The 20830-nt window shown below is 42.1% G+C and overlaps 1 protein-coding gene and 1 long non-coding RNA gene across 2 annotated transcripts; both read left to right on the plus strand.

The window, feature by feature from the left end:
• Positions 1-434: 434 nt before the first annotated feature.
• CREG2 (cellular repressor of E1A stimulated genes 2) lies at positions 435-20586 on the plus strand. The gene is made up of 4 exons (XM_036378773.2): positions 435-890; positions 2964-3133; positions 15072-15185; positions 16942-20586. The coding sequence occupies exons 1-4, from the start codon at positions 486-488 to the stop codon at positions 17087-17089; spliced, it is 837 nt and encodes a 278-aa protein (XP_036234666.1). The 5' UTR covers positions 435-485; the 3' UTR covers positions 17090-20586.
• On the plus strand, positions 3145-9068 carry LOC118684085 (uncharacterized). Its single transcript, XR_004979768.2, has 2 exons — positions 3145-6123; positions 8997-9068. It is a non-coding gene; the product is annotated as an uncharacterized LOC118684085 (long non-coding RNA).
• Positions 20587-20830: the final 244 nt, after the last annotated feature.

A 20830-nucleotide genomic window follows, 5' to 3' on the forward strand; every position in this document is an offset into this window, starting at 1 on the left:
CTTCTTTAATAAACGGAGAGGTCGCACCGCCTCTGCCCGGACAACTCCATCTTCTCGTCTTTGTAGTGCGTGTAAAGAACCTAATATACCTGCTGGACCGTGCACCTGAACCAGGGGCTCCAGCGCTCTCCCAGGAGCCCCGCAAGGGACAAAGGCAGGGTTACCCCGCAGGGAGTTCCGCGTGGGCTGGGACCCGCCAGGGCCCCAGAGCGGCACGGCCCGGGCTGGGGGCAGGACACCGAGGCGTGACGCGACTGCGGGGCCATCGGGAGCTGCCGTGCGCGGGGAGGAGGCGCTGCGGGGCCATCGGGAGCTGCCGTGCGCGGGGAGGAGGCGCTGCGGGGCCATCGGGAGCTGCCGTGCGCGGGGAGGAGGCGCTGCGGGGCCATCGGGAGCTGCCGTGCGCGGGGAGGAGGCGCTGCGGGAGGCGGCGGCGGCCGCGGGAGGGCGCGGCGGGAGCGGCGCTGCGGGCGCTGCCGCAGAAGATGTCGGCGCGGCGGCCGTGGCCGTGCTGGCTGCTGCCGGCGCTGCTGTGCGGCGGCGCGGGGGGGTACGTGGTGGTCAGCTCCGTGTCGTGGCCGCTGCCCGAGGCGGGGGCGGCGGCGGACGAGCTGCACAGCTCCTCCACGGAGGAGGCGCTGCCCGCGCTGCTGGAGGAGGCGGGCGGCCTGTGGAAGCAGAGCTACCCGGCCTCGGCGTACCGCGAGGATGCGGCGCTGGGCGCGGGGCCGGCGGCGCGGCGGCCGGGGCAGGGGCAGGGGGCCGCCCCCTCCAGGATGTTCTCCTACCGGCGGGAGGGCGGCGCGGCGCCGGGACGGGCCGGGACCGCCCGCTTCCTCGCCCGACACAACACCTGGGGCTTCGTGGCGACGCGGGCCGCCCGAGGAAAGGTACGGAGCCCGCAGCGGCCGCGGCACGCGGTACCCGCCCGACCACGGAGCGGCGCAAACTGCGGAGGAGAAATCGTGCTCGGAGCTCAGGGAGGGAGGATGCACGCTAAAAACCTCACCAGAGAGACACCTAAAATAGTAAAATCTCAAGGCCAGAAAGCAGAGCCGCATCGCAGGGTTTGGAAAGGGGCTGTTTCAGGAGGATGAGGAGGAGAAGGAGGAGAGCCTGCTGGGCTACCACAAAATCTGCCCGTCCGTCCAGCTATACCAGCTTAAAGGAGGATTTCTCTGTCAGGAACAATAACCAAAATAGCTGGGCTGCTATTGGGGTCATTCTTTTCTCCAGCTTTAAAATACTTCCTTTTTTAAAGTGAAACGTTTGGAAGAGACCCAGCATCCAGTACCACTCAGACAAAAGGGGAAAAAAAGAGAAAAAAAAAATAATTAAAATACATTCTTAACTTTCTGTTGAAAGTATTCACAGATTAATTAGCTCATGATTTTGAATAAAATTTAGAAGCACGTAAGTCTTCAGGAAGCTTGGCGGAGTTAGTGGCAGTTAATGTTATTGTGAAATACAAAGTAACAGATTGACAAAAAGATACTACTAAATTTATTTGTAGGCAGACAGAAGAGGCCTGTAATTCTACATCAGTTTTTGGAAATCCTATTAAGCCATATGATCGTAACTCTTGGTTTATGCTCTCACCAGAAACCCTCAGTGGAATTATAGCCACAATATAGTCTGCAGTTATCTGCTTCCAGACAGAGCACAGAAGTAATACAGAAAAATCTGATTCATAATAAAATTTGAAATTTTGAGGGTGGTGTTTGCTGCTTTGGATGCTGAACTATGCTGCCTGTGATCACAATTATTTTTGAGAATCCAGAGTAACATTAACCTTGCATGACAGACTGAGTGTTTTAAGCAATGGGAACACATCCTGCAATATTACTGAGAGCCTTTTTTTTAAATTGTAACTCTTAATAATAAACAAGGATTTGTATTTTCTAAGTTATGTAATATCATTAAAGCATTATTTCTAAGGGAAGCCAACAAAGACCATTTATAAGCACTATAAGCATTAAAATTTTAAAGGCATATAAACATTAAAAATCAGAAAGCATGCTAGCAGGTAACAACATCATCCAGGGTTTTCTGATTAACTATTCATATTTAATTTGATTTTGTTGTAAAATATTTAATGTATTGACAGATAATTTTACTGTTTAACATTTAATAGACCATGAGGAAAAAACATCTGAACACATGAAAAAAAAGGAGCAATTAACTGAATACCTGTCATTGCTATTTACAATGGGATGAAAAGCATAGGAGGAGTATATGTCATTCTGAAGCATATTAATGAGTGTCACTACTGGACAAGGACATTTTTGCATGCATTATAACCACTGTGTGTACATAAGGGCAGTGTATGGGAGAAAATATTTTTGAAAACTTGGCTCCTTAGTGTCCCCTCTCTGCCATGAAAGGAGATGTTACTTTGGCTGGCTTGGTAGTTGAGACACCCCCCCATCAGGGACTTGATGTTTCTGCCCAGGAAGCTGAGCTGATGTCCAGTTTGACTTCAAACACAACTCTAACTCAAATGCTTTCTTGTTTTTGCAAACCGATACAATCACATTGCAAGTCAAAACCAAAAGAGGAGGCACTATTAGAGTAAAAAGCAGGCTAATTTATGCTCTATATCCTTTTGGGTTTAAGGAAAGATACCAGCAGTGGTTTAGAATAAACATTTTCTGGCACCAATGGCAGCAAAAAAAGAAATTAATGCACTTAAACATTTTTAATTTGGTAGTTCCTTTAAGCTTAGTGTAAGAGAAAATGTTCCTGATAGTGTCATGGACAGGACTAGAGAGAAGAAATAGAAGAGAGATCTGTTTTCATAGAAGCATGATAGATCTAATTTAGAAGAAATGCTCTCGTGATGATAGCAGAAAGTGGGAGCAATGGGGCTGGCTGTCCTCTCTGCTAGAGCCCTTGAGGGAATCCCCCCCTTGAGAACTGTCTATGTGCAAAGAGGTAACCAGCTGTTTATTTGGATTTTGCAGATCCAAGGTATGCCCTATGGGAACTGTTTACTTCTCAGTGATGGTCCCATCAATAACAGCACTGGAATCCCTTTCTTTTATGTGACACCAAAGGATAACACTGTGACAGACCTTCTCAAGAATCCCATGGCTTCTCTGACCCTTCCAGAGGCAGATGGAAATTTCTGCAGGTAACAGTTTTATCTGCCTCCTACCACCTTCAGTGAGAACAGAGACCTCAGAGCAGAATGCTGGGTTCCCATCTTCAATGCCCTGCATTTATTTTTGACTCTCACAATCAGCTGCATTGGTTGGGGGTTTTTTGGATTTTTTTTCCCAGTAAATTCCCCTGGTAAAGCATAGTAGAGAAAAGCAGAGGTGTCACGGAAGTATATTGTAGCATCAATAGCTGGAGTGGCTTTCAGCTTGAACATTGACATACCTAAATTTAATCTCTTCTTGGACGTGCCTACATAAAATCTAGGTGTTCAAGATCCTATAATAGTCTATAGTTATCTAGCCAATAAAATCCACAGAGTTTTAGAGGCTATCCAATTCACATCTTCACTCTGCTGAACTCTGCTCTGGAGGCCCTGCTAAATGCCTTGACAGGGCTCCAGCTCTCTGGGTTCTGTAAGAGGATCTCAGGCTCTCAGCTCACAAATTATATGCTCAGGCCCATGACACTCTGTCTGATTTCCATCTCTTCAGAGAATATGAAGGAATGTGATATCTTTGCAATTTTTTTACACCTTGTATATCACGAACAGTCAGTAAATGACCCCCCCCATATAGAGAAATCCATGTCTGAGGTTTACCAATCTACATCCAATCCCCAGTGCTTCTCTCCAGAGACAGCAGTGATTGACTTCTTAATCATCTCATAGAATCACAGAAGGGTTTGTGTTGGAAGAAACCTTAAGGGCCATCTAAGATTCTAAGTCCAACCCCCTGCCATAGACAGGGACACTTTCCACTATAGGCATCCAGCCTGGCCTTGAGCACTTCCCAGGATGGAGCATCCAAAGCTTCTCCGGACAACCTGCTCCAGGGTCTCATCACCCTCACAGCAAAGAATTATTTCCTAGCATCTAACCAAAACCTACTCTCTTTTAGTTCAAATCCATTATCCCTACATGCCCTTGTGAGAAGTCCCTCCCCAGCTTCCTTGCAGGCTCCCTTAAGGTACTGGAAGTTTGCTTATAAGGTCTCCCTGGAGCCTTCTCCAGGATGAACAACCCCAACTGCTCAGCCTGTCTTTGTAGGAGAGGTGCTCCAACCCTATGATCATCTTCATGGCCTCCTCTGGACTTGCTCCAACAGCTCTATTCCATTCTTTGCATATAATGAATAACTTCAGATCCCCAAAGCTTTACATGTGTAAAATGCATCTATGAAACCTCAAAGATGATTCAATTTCCCCTTCCATTTTTGTCTCCTTGAAAAAGACATATCTCTACCATATGTTTGTTTACAGTCAATCATGTGGCAAACTTGGCTGGGTCAGCCTTGTGTGAAGTGTTATTTACAAAGGCCTCTTTACGTGAGGAGGTACATGACACCGAAATTGTGTCAGACAGAACTCTGTTACCAAAGCAGGTCTTAGCTGACATTCCAAGGAGAGAGAGAGAGAACTGGTAAGAACAGACTCCTTCAGAAAGAAATAGCATTAACAGTTTTTATTCCACCTTAAGGTCATCTTTGGGGAAGGAGAGGTTTTATCTTAAGACTAGATTTCCCCAGCTGAGGATTGCCTTGAGTATCATCCCACCTCTCAAGCCTGCTGGCTGAGGAGAACCCTGGGAAAAGCAGGGAATGGCAAATATAAAACATTCCTGTTACACTTATCTGTATTTGTGTTCAGAATATATTGTTTTCTAGAAAGTTATACAGTGGAAAAATGAAATGTTTTTTAGTCTGAAGCAGTACAAGTAATTTCAGGCTGACATCCTGTTCACAAGGAATAGAAATCATGGCTTTCTCTTACAATGTCAAACACCTAATAGGAAACTTCTATCACCAACATTTGTTAAGGTAATTCAGTCTTGAATGCTTGAGGAGGTCAGTGAAGTCGTGAAGTTAACACTGGAATGATTCTGCTTATTGCTTAAATATTTTCATTAAATATTTTGGATTAATAATTTAGAAAATAAACATATCCATTCTTTCTCTGCAGGTTTAATGGCACTTATTCCTGCTTTCTGAGCTTTTTCATTCAGTCTAATTGTTAACTTACTATCCAGACCAAGTGCTTAAAAGTGTATTTTAAGTCCTATGTCCTACTACCTAATGCCCTATTTTCAGAGGCCCAAGACTCAGAGCAGCTTCCATTGATGATGTGGTAATGTTGAGCATTTCTGAAAACCACACACCCACTTAGGCACTTAAGTGTGGCCTTTGATCCCTAACTTTAAACAGCCACTCTTGAAAGTCTTTGCCTCTTAAGGGTTAGCAACATCACTGCCCTATTTACCTGTTTGGGAAGTGCCAATTCACAACAAAAGAGAAATGCTGCATGATATTACAGAAATATGAAATCCCTATACACCACAAACCTTTGAGGATATTTATTCGATGTCTTTTTATTACATCACTATTAATTTCCAAATCCCTACTCTTTTGATCAGTATGCCAGATATTTGCTGCTGCTTCTTTTGCAGCCAGGGAAACCTGGATTCTGTCACCTGACTCTCCCGTCCCCTCTGCAGCCTGAGACTGTGCTCTCTGTTGAGAAGAGCTCTCTGGGCCAAGAAGCTAAACCTGGATTTCCAAAAAAGCTTAGTCCAAACTAATTACCATTTGCCACATCCCTACTCTCCCTCCCTACCACCAGTCATGTGCTACCCTGCCCCCATCACTTCTGGGCTTTGCCTCAGCCTGAGCTGAAACATAAATGTGAAGAAAATTATCCTGACAGTAAGAATAAGTTTTTTTGCTGATCCTTTCATCCTGTGGCCAGTACTGTTCCTGGCCTTGGAATCCCATCCCCACCCTCCAGCTGACCATATGGTGGGCCTATTTTTGCTCAGTAACCCAGTGGAAACCTCTTGGGTTTTTTTTCTGGATGAGATTTCTACTGTCTTAGTGACTTGAATCAGCTCCTCAAGAGCCAGAGAAGAACAAAGAAGAGGTGAAAGGAAAAGAGAAGGTGGTGGAAAATAGAATATTCTCACTTTAGCAGGTAACCATACTCCAAAAATTGAGCTTACTACTGAATTGAGTACACAGGTTCAGAGTTTGATCACTGTTCCATGCATTATTTATTTTACCTTCAGTTTCTTTTTCATTATTTCTGAAGTTCTCATCTGGAATAGATGTTGGCTTGCATTAGTGCAAAGACAAGTAATACAGACAATGAAAAGCTGTGTCTTTACATGAGGTACAGTTTTTGTTTTTGATGGTATGAAAATGTGAGCAAGCTTTGAGGCTGTCTCTCAGCAAGGAAGGGTATAGGCAATGGACTTTACCTTTCTTCTCTTCCCTTCCCCTATAACCAGGGTCAGAAATTAATGTATGTATTAAACTAGGAAACCATGAGTGATTTTTGCATTTGAAAGCAGCACCATCTGAAATGGCAGCCCAGCCCAGCACCCAACTGTTACCCCACTCAAGGGCCTCTGTGGGCAGTGCGACACTGAAGAAAACAGCGAGGTGTCCAGGCCCTACTGCCAGGGCTTGGGGTGGCCTGTCCCCAGCTTCAGTGTGCACTCGACCAGCTGAGATAGACAGGGTGTGCCACGCAAACAGCACACAGCATCCTCAGTGCAGAGCTGCATGTGATGGCTCAAGTTTGGTGCAGCAAAAGTCTTCTTTACTAGCGCTATATGAGAGGCAAGACCTTTCCCTCTGTGAGACCTCAGGTCCTGCTAGTATTAAAATGGTATCTGTGAGGTCTTCTTGTCAAAGGAAAGTGTCATTCTTGTCAGATGTTCTCTTCAAGTGCATCATTAATTTTTTTGGTTTCAAAATAATTATGTAAAATAGCTAAATTAGTAATATTCTGTGTGAGAAAGTTCATGTCCTTGCATACCAGCAATGCCTTTGCAGCTTGTTTTCATGTGGAACTTCATTAGAATTCCATTATTAATCTACTCTGAGTTGCAAGAATCAAAATAAATGTGAAAGCTGATCAGTGCCTGTAGCCAATGCTCCTGGGAGTATTTGGCACTCTCCTGAAAAATGCTTCTGACCTATTGCATGCAAAAGAAATCTCTGGCCTTTAAAAAGAAAACATAGCTGACATTTCGATGTCTTCGTGTACCTAATGAGTTTCAAGTGACTTCTGTACACCAATTTGATATTAAATTTATTTAGTAGCAAATTTCATTTGTTTTGTTTCAGAACAGACTCAAGTTCCAAACCCTGACAGTGACTATTTTCCCTTTCAAGGATGTGAGGAATACAGACTGGCCTTTATGGTGCTCCGGCCTCAATATTTAATCAGCTAGAGAGAAAATTTGAAAACTCTAAACTAATAAGAAAAATAACATTTAATACTGAAAGAAAGAGAGCTGCAATGCATCTGACTAGTCACTAATTGCAAGACATTTTAGTATTGCAGCTACAGTTTGGATTCCTCATCTCTGACCTAGAGATTACCATTTCCCAGAGGGAGATGGGCTGCCCCTCTCTGAGAAGGCTCTGATGGCCAGGATAGAGACAGCATTTGTTAGTAACTACACAGCATTTTATCTGAAAGCTGATAAATGGATAATAGAGGCAAGAAAAATTAAATGGTTCAGGGCTATAAATAGACTGGTATGTCTATGCCACTGACAAGCTGAAAAGATTGAGTTCCATTCTTGCAGCTTTCAGAGGGAGCAAGACCAAGCCCGACATTAAAGCATAGAGCAGCTATTGTTCTAAACACATTTCACAACACACAGGCTGCTCAGAGGATTCCTCTTTCCAAGTAAGCTCCTCAGTCTGCCTCATTACAGCTGCAGCCTGGAAAACAGGCAATTAATTTTAAACGTGTGTCACCTCCTTGACATCAGGTTCAGCACATTCACAGGGACACACTGCAGCTTTCTTAGAGAAGCAGCAGTTACATGGCTGCCATGAGCTGCTGCTCATACAAGGGAAAAGCAGCGAGCTTTGGAGTCAGTCTACCTTTGGTTTTTTCCTGCTATTAGTTGAGGATGATGTTTCAAATCCACACTGCAGACCATGAGTGATTTTCATGAATTCGGATTCCCCTCCTGATTTATGATCTCCATCAGAGCCATTTTACCCACCATGCTCATCTGGTGCTGGAGGTAGCAGATTGGCATGAACAGGCAGATGTCTTCAGTGGACATAAGCTGACTCTGTAGGTTTCCTAAATGCTGCATGGAAAATGTTGGCGGGAAGTGCTGAGCCACCAAGCCATGGGAAGAGAAGAGGAATTTTGTGGGTCTGGGTTCTTGCTGGGTGATGGATTGGCAGCACACACAAACATCCAGCTTCATTCCCTGGGCAGTCCTGAGGGACAATAAGGCTGCCATGTGTGGAAGGCACAACCTTTGAGATGTCATATGGCCACTCAACATATAACTACTTTGTAGAGTCACTGTTGTTAATACGAGGATTAATATAACAAAGAAATCTGGTACTGTACCTTCACACAATGAGAAATTACGCATGCAGAAGACAAAGGCTGAATTCAAACATCCATTATTTTTTGAGATCCACCTCCTGATTCTGTGGCATAGATATATTTCTAGTTCTGGTATTTATATTGGCCCTTTTTAGTCATATGCAAATAATTATGTCAGTAGTTGTTCCTGAAAAATCTGTACTTAAAAAAATCTGTATTTAAAAAAATTTAAAAATGCACGTACCAAATTAGAAAGTCAAACATGAAACCTACTATCATCATGACCCAATACACACAATACAGCTCTAAATTACTATTTTCCCTGTATTCTTAAATAACCAACTTCCTAAAATCCCTTTTCTAGTGAAATAGTGTTTCTCTGATTCTGTTTACAGAAATAGTTGATGCTGTGATTCTTTTTTTTCTGCATGAATTGTCTATGGTTAAACTATATAAAAGCTTCCTGTCTGAAACAGAGTTCAGCTGAAGAAATGCAGATGTTATTGTCAGTGGAGAGAGGCAAACAGACTGGCTTCACATAACACATTGTAAGTAAAACATTTTACAAAGGATTATCTTCTAGAAAGAATGAAATTATTTAAAACACATTAACTATTATTAACATTAACATATTAAACACATTAACATATTAAAACACATAATAGGAGCACAGGCTCACTTAGATGAATAGAATAGCCACTACACCAATACACTTTAGCTCCCTGACTTGGCTTCAGATTCAGAACAGAAGACTTCTTCCAAAAGCAAAGATGTTCTAACTAACTTTGCTGGCTCCCAAACAGGGCTGATAAAGACATTCTTGTGAAAATCAGAGCAGGGCAGATCTGCCTAGCCATATCCGGTTGAAGGCCAGCAACAGCTTTTCAGATTATGAAATTGCTTTCAGTAGAGATTTTGTTTGACGTTCATGCCATGCAGATTAGCAGCAGCAATACATTCTTTCTGCTTCAGAGACTCTGGTAGTTAGTGGTGAACAAATGAAATGAATGAGAAGAGTAACTTACTTTTCAAAATTAATCACATTTCTGAATCAAAATTATATGCACTTTACAGTAATTCTCTAAGGAGTGAGCATTCCCTCCCTTCCTTTTTGTAAATTTTAGGGGACAAAAATCCTATGATGCATTTTATATAGCAGAAAATAACTGCCTTTTCACCTTGTGCCCAGTTTGAAGAGGAGCTCTGTGCAGGGTGTGACAGAGTCACCTACCTTGCATCCATGGGAGGTGACAGGGATGAGCTGTGTCAGCAGCCAATCCCCATCTCCTAATTACATGGGTTTTCACGACTGCTACCATTATAGGAGAGCTTAGAATGTGTAGAAGCAGTCATTGCCCTTATGCCACTCAGTAGCTGTGTGCTTTAAAGTTGAAAAAAAATGTAGGGAATTTGTTCTCTGGGGCTTTCTTCTTGGCTCTCTGTCTCTTCTTTTCTGCAATAGGAGAAAGCTCTTTCCCAACTTCTTTTCTCTTCAACTCGGAAGAAGTAGAGGCATAAGAGCAGTGATTTCTCACATGGCAGTGAGAAATGTGTTCAGGGGACATATGTGTATCCTCCCAGGGAGGATGGAAGGTCTTGTTTCCTCAGGAGGAGAAGGATGTCAGCTCCTTTGTGGGAAAAGGAGTCTGGGGAAGAAGAAAAAGAGAAGAAAAGAGAAGGATTCCTCTGCATAGATTGCTGCTTCCACACCTTGACTGGAACAGTACTGAACCCTCCTGCCTTTCTCCTACCAGTTCCTTCTTGGGACTACATGGCTTTCCTTCCCAAGTGCCTTCCAAACTCTTAATTTGCTTTTCCTGTTGATCTGTGGCAGATCAGTGTCACCTCACTAATGATTGCAGAGGCTGAGAATGAAGATAATACTCAGGGATACTTTGGTCAGAAACCAGGAGACAGACCACCATCAGTCAAAGCAGAGATCTCAGCTGTGAAAGGGAATCCTAACCAAGTCCATCATTATCTTATGTGCCAATATAACCACAGCAGCTTGAAGTATAGGTTCATAACACCGAGACTTGGATAGTTGCTGCATAAAAACCTTCTAATTAAACTCCAAGAGATGGCTAGTGTAGTAAACAATTTAATGAGTAGGTGGCACTCTTTACTCTGAACTACTCTTGAACCAGGCCCAGAAATTGCGGAAGTGTTACATAGTAAAATAAGTGGGACACGGTCATTAGCAGTGTGCTTTGCAGCATTGCATTTCTGTTGGGAAATACTTTTTACTTGGATGCAGGCCTCTCCTTAAGCTCAGTAAAGCTGGCACGTTTGTAGGTGATATCATCTCACACAGTTGGAAGAAAACTCCCTGGACTGGGTCAAACTCTGCATACCTACTTTGCTCACTGTAAGCAGAGGAACAGGAACAATCAATTCTTCTGTCTTCACAGATCAGATGAATAATTCAGATGATATCTCTTAATGCACTGTTTTCTTATAAAATGCATAAACTGAATAAACTTCCATTTTAATCTGGCCTTCCTAATTTTATGCAACAAAGCCTATGTATTTGAAATAAGTATGAAAAAAATGTGTTCCCTATTGCTTGGTTTTGTTTCACAGTTACCTGCTTTCCTTCCCCTCAGTTCAAATTTTACCACGGCATTCATGAAGTCCTCTCTATGGAGACAGAGGTCTTGATTCTGATAAAGACAAACCACCTGAGAAACCACCTTGGGTTTCCTCAACAGCACAAGAGTGTCACCATCTCTACCCCTGACTCTGCCTCCCCCTCACACCCAGTCAGCAGCACACAAACATTACATAAAGCTGCTCCTCTGCACCTACTTGTTCTGGTGCCAGCAAAGATGAGAGGAACTCAGGGACTGAGAGCTGAATATGTATTTATACAGAGGCAAGAAATGTCTAGTGAACGCATGGTTTGACCTCTACAAATGCAAGTAAGGAATGTTTAAGTAAATATCCCTTTATTATCGTTAGTAAAAATATGACACAAATCCCTGACTATATCACCTTGCTCCAAGGAAGCAAATCCTGCATTTGTATTAGTTGCACTGGCAACAACACTGAAAACTGAGCACCCATTCACAACATTTAGAAATGGTAGCTGTAAGTTTAGTGGGTTTTGATGGTTTAAGAAGTATAAAAGTAATCAAACATCATTAGGGAATACTATGCCAAAAAAAAGAAATGCAGAAGCAGATTTACTTCAGAATATGAAGGATTTCTTTGAAAAAGAAAATACTAATGCTAATGTCAGATTAGAATACAAGGTTCCAAGATTTCCTGAAACAAAAAACCTATGATAAGAGGCAGAACTGAAGGCAAAACCAAGAAAGTAATAACAGTGTGCTGAACTCAGATGTATCATTGCCCTGTTCAGCTCTTCCAAAACTTCACCTAACACAGTCACAACAAATAATTGAGAAAAAAACAAACTGACCCTCCAGGATATTATTCCAATATGCAAAATTCAGTTTGAATAATTTTTACTGGGAAGATAGTATTATGTGTGTCAATCAGTGTAGCACCCTGCTTCATGAGAACGTACAGAAAACTGTAAACAGAAGAAGCCAGGGGGGAAAAAAATCAAAACATAAAAAAACCTATTCAAGCTATGGATGCACAGTGTGTGGGCTTTGTTGTCAGTCAAATATATGGAGAGCAGGTTTTCATGTCAATTGTGGAAGAGTCACATCAGACACTACTCCTGTTAGGCAAAACTTTCTCAGCAAAGGCAGGCAGGGTTCACTGCTTAACCACAGCTACATCAGCTCTATTGCCTACTCAAAATCAAATACTATGCTTTCAGAATAAACATGGACTTGCACAAAAACACCAAATAATTGTAATGTGAGAAGCTCAGACCAAAACTTCTCACTGCTCCTGATCACATTCAAAATCTATCACCTCAATCTGCTCTGTGAAACACAGACATCTTTTTATAACAATATCTTTCAAAATCCTCTCTTAAAGTAATTAACCACATATTACCTAGGAGCTGTGTGCAAGAAAGACACCTGCAAATATTCCTGCTTTTCCTGGCTCTTCAGTTGTTTTATGATACTGTTTGGCTGTGGACGAAATTGTATCATATATTCAAATGCACAGTTGTTTTAAAGCTGTTGCAGTGTGATCCCATTTCTTGTTTCACCTGTCCCAACCCCCCAGGTGTGCCAACCTCTCCTTTCCCCTCCCCCTGTCCCCGGGCTTAAAAGGAGACGGGGCCATGCAGTCGGGATTCTGTTGGGAGCTGTTACGACATTCAGAGGTCTATCATCCTGGAATAAACTCTGGATTAAAACTCCATGATAGAATCCTCTCTTTTTTCTCTTCACCGTCGCCTGAACCTTTTCCACCAGAGGTAAACTGAGTTTCTACTATGCCTGGATTTGTTCTGAGTGCCCAGCTGCAGCATCCAGCCAGCCAAAGGTATCTCTGAGATGAAACACCACAGCTGCCACCTTTGGCCCAGCAGCAAGGGTCAGACGAGCCCAGGCATGTCCCACCCGGAAATATTGGGATTATTATTCAGTATATAAAGCAATTTCTGAACTCAATTTCTGAATACATAAACATATGCAGAGGGCTTTGGAAATAGGATTAAGCATAAAAGATAACAATAGATCAGGAGATTGCTTCAAATGGACTTGAACACTTCACCATCCAGGGCAAGACTGTGAATGTGCACTGCCCTGGCTGCTGGACACACAGACCCTCAGCTGACACCCTCTGCATATGGGATTGGCTCCTTTCTCTTCAGCTGTATTCACTGTATTTGCCTTAATTTATTTGTGTTTTGGCGGGTGAGCATCTCACAGGGCCACGGATGCTGGGCAGCCACACAACACCCAAAGCTCATACGAAAGAAATCCTAGGAGCTACAGGTGTCCCTGGGGCATGGAGCTGTGATCCTTAGGGAATCCCAGGAGCTATGGGTGTCCCTGGGGCATGGAGCTGTGTTCCTTAGGGACAGAGCACTTTCAGGACACTGGAAACCAGACATGAAGTGACATCTTCAGCAGGCACTAGGAGTCAGTGCTGAGGATCTGTGGTGTACCAAGGTGATCATGTAGACAAATTTGTACTCTGCATACACACTGATAGAAATAAACCCATGTGCCTGGGCAGGGAATGCAGATTTTTGAGTACTCAGAACACCACTTTTATAACTTAAAGATTTTACTAGAGAAAATTAGACCATTATAAGTTGATGTGGACAGAAAGTTTGAGCCTGATCTTTGGCCTTGACCCTTCCTCCCATCTGTAAGCATGGGAGAGGAAAACAAGTGGAATTTGTCCAAAAGTTGTAAAATCCCCTTCAGACAACTGCTGCTCCAGACTGAACATGTCACTGAAATAGTGTCCCTGAGATGATGTGACTGCAAATGGCACTTTGGGGGTCAGGCTGCAGACAGTGGCAAGTGTTTACCGGACATAGTCAAGTATCAATCAGCCTCCTGTACTTCCTTACATATCTCTGTTCATGACCCTCTTTAGAAAAGCAGCTATTTTATCTAGTGAGCTACACAGTCTCTCATAACCATCTGTGGAGAATCTGCAGGTGTTAAATTAGCTGCAGGAGGATGCCCATATGTTTCCTGCATACACTAGACACGCATTAAGAAATATAACCAAAAATGAAGCCATTGCAGATTGCACACACTTAAGGCTAAAGGGCTCAAGCCAAGATCTTTAAGTAAAATTGTACATGGATGAGATGTAATTTACTGTGATTAAAACACAGTGAAGAAGAAATGCAGCTTTCATTCCCTAATGTAGTTTCTTGGGCTGACATGGGAACATGGTTCCCTGAGACACTAAGCAGTCTCAAACTGCTGGCAACAGGACTTTGGGCTGCTCAGTATTTGCCAGGATCAAGCCTTTGCAGTCATTTCATATACTATTTTTTTTTTTTTTTTTTGCAATTGGTAGATTTACTTATGATTTATATCCTTGTATTGTATATGCCAGAGTCAGCAATTGCACTGCAGTTACTAATGGGAGTGATTTATTATTACTATATACAAAGAGCCAAAATGTAACAAGTACCTTCCCTGGCTTGGTCTGAAGGCAATTGGAGGACTTTTCTATTTGGTGTAAAGCACGTGAAAAAGGGGTAAAAAATGAACAAGGATTGATTTTCTAGGATAAGCACAATGAAAAGACCTTATGTTTTACATACAGATACACATATTCATACTCTTTTCTGTAGGCATAGACACAGATTAACCATCTCACTACTTCTCAGAATCCTGAATATAGGTCTGTACATCTGCTTGGGAATACTGCCATTTTCACATTTTTTTACAATCCAATATATACTAATCCAATTTTTGTAAGCATAAATTAAGATTAATCAATCTTAATCTGCTATCTACAGCAGAGCTATGTGTCAGTCGAGTGTTCCTTCCAGACTTCCCCCCTCCACCAAACAGTATAGCTGGGAGTAGAGAAGACCCACAAGGCTTGACAAAGCTTTTTATATGTGAGCAGGAGTCCACACTTCTCCAAAAGCCCTTAAGAAAGCAAGCAAGCTATTACTCATGAGCAATTTTCTCTGTGCACAGAAAAAACGTGATTGATCCAGAGGATCCAAGGTGCGCCAGGCTGACTCTCACGGGACAGATGGTCACGGTGCCTCCAGAGGAAGTAGAATTTGCCAAGCAAGCGATGTTTTCCAGGTCTGTATCTAACATGCACGTAGAAGAGTGCAACCCATGGGTTTGAGACAAATACACAAATGTGGCCGTTTGATACAGAAAATCTGAGAAATAACAAGCCTGACCTTTGCTTTGGGGCCATGAATCATGCTGGCTTCTGTGTGGCTTGGGATGACAGACCTTTTAACTCTTGAGGAAATGAAATATGGAAATGCAGTTAGTTAGTGTTGGACTCTGGTAAAGCACATGGCTTATAATCTGGGGATTATGAAGATATGTCACCTAGTTCCAAGGAGAGATTCCATAATTCCATGGTGTATTTGTTATTTTTAATGATTCTACCCCACTTTATGGCAGGTAGTGGACTCAGAGAGAGCAGAGGTCTGCTGCCTTTGGGTTTACAAACATTTTCAGGGTGGAGCTTACAAGTTAATTACATCTTCTAATGTTCCAGCTGCTTCAAAGCCATAGTACTGACTGAACAGTCTCCTTTGAACAGATGCAAGCACAACCCAGATGTGTAGCACACACACAGGGTGTGCCCCCATGCCTTTCAGTGGGTTTCCAGAATTACAGGCATGAAAAGCCTAAACCTTAGCTGGAGCACACACCTCCCACACAGGCTGCCAGGGATTGTCCTCCAGGTGCACCTTGCCTGGTCAATCAAATACTGCTGGGAAACTGGGATGAGCTTGGATCCAAAACAGCCCAGAGATGATATTCCTTCTGACCTACAGGACGGGGTCAGGGTGGGACTCTGTCAGTGTGTGCCACCAATAGCAAAAATGGGACCATGAACAGATGGAGCCATATTGACACACAAGCCTTCTTTACAAACTTCACAAGAATTAGATTTCCATGTGATCCAGAGTCTACCAGTGCCTCAGCAGAGGATGCTCTGCTGTCAGGGTGGAAGAGTCAGAATGACAAAGTGAGGGCTGTTGGGGCACATCCAGTGCCAGCAGCATCTGATGCCACTTAACCAACCCCAGAATCATAGGTGCTCAAAAGGACAACTCAGAAAATGGTAGGAAACACCATTTTCCCAATGAGAGGGAAACCAAGAGGTAGCCAAACCGAGCACCTCTGCTGCAGGGTCCTCTGCAGGAGCAGAGGGCAGTGAGCCAACCTTGCCCAGACTAGCAGCACTTCCCACCCATGTTCCTGTGAACACTGACTTGAACTGTGGTATCCACTCTGTGCATCACTGCTGAGCTTCCCACAGCTACACTTGCTGGGGTTTGGGGAGCAGACATCTGCACCCAGTCAGCGAGAATCTGTCTGACCTAGCTGTAAGGGAGACCAGAGAAATGAAAGAAAAATACAGGATGAGAAGGCTGTCAGAGATGACAGCTTGCAGAGACAATGCTCTGGCCAGTTTTATTAGCCCTTCCTCTGTACCACAATTGCTACCAAAGATGTAGTATTTTCAGGATGCTGTTTCCTTTAAACAGATACAAGCACAACCCTGACATGCATTCAAAGAGTCTTCTCTAACTATTTTTCACTTACTCAGAGGCCAAACAACATCTATCTTTAGAGATAGTGTTCTGCAGTGGGGGAAGGTGGCGATTGCTGGCTGCCTGTGTGGCAGTTCTCCCCTGACTGGGGTGAGGAAGATCATAAAGCTTACTGCAAGGAAGAGCCAAAAAGATGAATGGTGGTGTTCTCATATCTCAGGTTTCACTCTGGCTGAGCACACCAAGCTGAAGAAAAAAGCAGACTATGCATATGCTTTGGCACATCTAATTTTTTTTGCTTTTCTTTGTCCCTCCAGGCACCCAGTGGTAAGAAAATGGCCTCGTAGCTATGAGTGGTTCTTCATGAAAATGAACATTGAACACATCTGGCTTCAAAGCTGGTATGGAGAAGTTTCTCCCATTGCAGTAGAAGAGTATTTAAAAGCGGTTCCAAATAAAGGATGATTGAATGGGCTTTGAGATAACAATCTCCTGAGTTTCCTTTCCAAACACTTTTAAAATTTCATGGTAGATGGTTTCTTTACAGTGATATTTTTCTTCCTCTCCCAAAAGGCTTCAAAATAGCCCTGTCTCACATGGAGTGGAGTGAAAATAAATCAACACAGACTTTCAAATTATAAAGGAGAGGTGGATATTAGCCCTACCCTGCAATGTACAGACTTGTCATTTCAAGCAGGCAATGCGTCATCTGAAATGCTGTTTTTAAAACGCTTTGTATCTGTTTGTTTTGACTTCTATTGCTGTGCACCCACAGGGAAATTACACTATGTGCTAAATATAATGTTCTGAATTGCAGAAAATGCAAATTGCCTACTCAGAACCCTCTATGCATTGTGGAGGTATTACTGCTGCTTGGTCTCTCATGATTTGTAAGTACTATAAGAGAAACTTAATAGCTGCAAATTTAGGTATTTAAGTTTAAAAACAAATTATTTGCTAAAGCTGTCCTCATTTGCTAACTTCTCTTTTCTATGTGTGCTTTTCCCTAATTAGATAATTTGATGTTTCACTTGGAAATTGAGTAAAACTTCTCTCTTTAGCAGAAAAAATGCAATCAGTTCAAAAAACACAGCTCCATATAACTTGTCTCTGACACAAAGCTGGTTAAACACATTAAAGGCCAAAATCAAATCAGTCCCACAAGGATTATCTCAATACAAGTATAAACATTCTCCTAAGAAGCACTTAAGTAAATGTTCTCAGCTAGCCTGTTCCTGTTGAGACAGGGAAAGTATTTTTAATAGCCTGTAGTCCCAATTCTTTTTTGCCTCCCTGCTCCAGCCACTGCTTTATTTTTAACTGGCATGTGCAACTGATTTTTTGTAAGCCCTCACTAACTCACTGAGAGGTGGAGTCTGTCCCTTAACTCTTTTTCCTCATCAAGATTTAAAGGGCTCGTTCATGCATTTATTTTTTAAAGAAGCCTAAAGTTGGTAGGTATTTCAGGTCATGAAAACTGCTTTTCTTGGTGTGGAAAATGCAAACTTTGGTGCAAACACATTATGTGTAGGCTTCTTATGTGGTAATACTAAAAGAGTTCAAAAATATTTTAATCACTGTCAGCTCTTTCTCTAGATGTCCTCCTGGTAAACTTATTCTGCAGTTCTTAAGGGTATCACAGAAAGAAAATTCCCATGGCTAACCAGCCAAGTCACCACACAGTTTGAAAATTATATGGCTGCTCTCCCTGTTACATTAAGAAGGAGACACGTTGAGATGGTTTTTATATGCCTGTGGGAAAGGTCTTCCAGCACCCTTGGGAAAGCACCTGAGCTCTGGTCATCAACCTGCACCACATCTGGGCTGGGGAGGAGCCTGGGTGAGTGCCCTGGGCTTGTACAGGTTAATCCCTGGGCAGAGCTCAGAGGCAGCTGCATGAGCAATGATCAGCTGGAAGCCAATTAAGTGTAGCTGAGCTTATTTTGGCTCGAGCATGGAGAGAGAAACAGTCATTCCCAGAACAGCTGGGGACCATGCTGGTGTAACTGCAAGAGGCCCCAGAGTGCCCAACTTAGCCCTAGGGAGAGTCCCAAGCCCCCCAGGTATCACTACTATTCTGATATTCTGTAAGAAGCCAAGGCAAAGAGGGGGGAAACCTTGTTTAGACATTCATTAAGCTTTTTTTATTCTTGTCTCATTGCCAGAGACTTTGCTAGCCGTGCAGATCTTTTGCAGAGGTAATTACACAAAAGGAGGAAGTGTCCTGCCTGAATCTATTTCCTTTTTTTTTTTTCTTGGCAGATGAGCTGCATTTTCACATTTGAGTTTGCCCCTTAATCTTGTATTGTGTAATACTGAATAATACTGTAATACCTGATGGTATTCTATAATCTATACAGATTTATAGAATACCATCAAGTGAAATCCTCCCTGATTCCTATAATTTTACCATGGAGATCTTTGTCCACTATGGATTTGATGACTTTGTTCATTAGGATTAATGGGATTTTAAAACTGCGTTCAACAGGAAGAATACCAGTCCTTGTAAGAGAATTTCACAGGTGTAACATTCCTGTAAAAGTATAATTACATATTTCCTTATCCCAGTTCACTACTATTCCCAGAGAAACCTGAAACCCCCATTCTGCCCCCCACTCCCAAATACACATAGATTAAGCAAATCCAGAGTACAATCTTAATGTTTAAACAAGCTGAAGAAGAGAGGAAGAATTTTAGAAATGCTACTGTTACTATACTCTCAGTTTCACATTCATATCCCCTGACAACAGTGACATGGTCCTATGTCCTATCCATTACCTTACTAACAAGCCTTGAAGCAGTAAGGGGTTGTGTCAAGGTTAGAAGAGCTTTAATAGTTTAAGAAGTCAGTGTGTACTAAGAAAGGTTTTGAATTTACCACACACTACTTGTTATAGGCTGCCTCCCTGCACACACAGATTAATTGGAGTCGCTTCTGTATTGTAAAATGATGCATTCATCAAGATGATTTTCTGTATGGACCTGCTGTGAGGCTCTTGACAGAACCTTAAAAATGAAATGCTTGTGACTTGTAATGTGACAAAAGGGGCCTCATGAAGAAATACTGTCTTATATCACCTGTTCTCATTTCATGCTTCTTTAACCCAAGGAATAACTACCATGTGAGTCCTTGAAAGTCTGTAGAAATTCATAGAAATTCATCAAAAATACGACCTGCAGATTTTGAGTGGAATTTTCCAGACCAAAAAAAAAAAAAGGGAAGTGACAGTAGTTTGCTTATTTGAGCTTTATATTATTATTTATAGGCTAGTTTTAACTTTTCTTCAAACAGACAAATGTCTCAAGTAATATTGGTCATCATGTAGTAAGTGATGTTTATTGAAGCTTTTAACTCAGAGTTTTATCTCAAATACCACAATAAAAACTACCTTAAGACTGTAGAGTATGATTTTGCTTCAGTTCAAGTCAATATCAAAAATCCCATTTATTTATTGAGTTTTAATTATTGGATCAAACAAGTATTTTTTTAAGTCTTGATAAGCTCTTCTGTATTTATTAAGCATTTCAACTAGCTGATGTGTAATTTCCATGTGTTCTGTATTTTCATTATTTCTGTAGCTCCCCCCCCAAAAGAAAGGCTGTGCAACATGGTTAAAATTTTACCTGTGGTATTGGAATATTTAAAAGATGTATTTAGTAATTTCTGTATTCTTGAAAAAAGAAAAATGAAGTTGAAAAGTTGAGTTCTCACTTCTTGCTAATTTGGGCAAAAGAAATTCTGGTACAGGATTTAGGCACAGCTATTTTGAACTGCTGTTCTTATTTAATTAAAGAATGCTGTTTCTGATGAAATTTTTATCACTTCAGTGGTTGAAATGCAACCTGTCTCATTTCTGGATGTGTATTGCAATTTGCAATGTACTTTGATTTCTAAAAATATTGAAAGTTGTTAACAAAATGGCCATGAAGAAACGTAAATAAAACAAATTTCAAAGCAGAAACTGTATAAGGATATTCTTCAGTATAGCATTTGCCAGAGTAACCCACATTGTGCAAACAATCATTACAATTTCTGTCTGATCTGAACATCTGTTTTGGTTTTTTCTCCCTGAGTTTTCCTGGACCAAGTTAATTTCTCTCCAAATATTTGTGGGAATTGAGACTCCAATTTGCCTTTTGTCTGGGGAGAAAAGTCTAGTCAAGCACCTTTTATCATTCCTTCATCTTCTCATTTATTGTGTTCTT

The sequence above is a fragment of the Molothrus ater genome, chromosome 2 (genome assembly GCF_012460135.2).
Source record: "Molothrus ater isolate BHLD 08-10-18 breed brown headed cowbird chromosome 2, BPBGC_Mater_1.1, whole genome shotgun sequence".
Taxonomy (NCBI): domain Eukaryota; kingdom Metazoa; phylum Chordata; class Aves; order Passeriformes; family Icteridae; genus Molothrus; species Molothrus ater.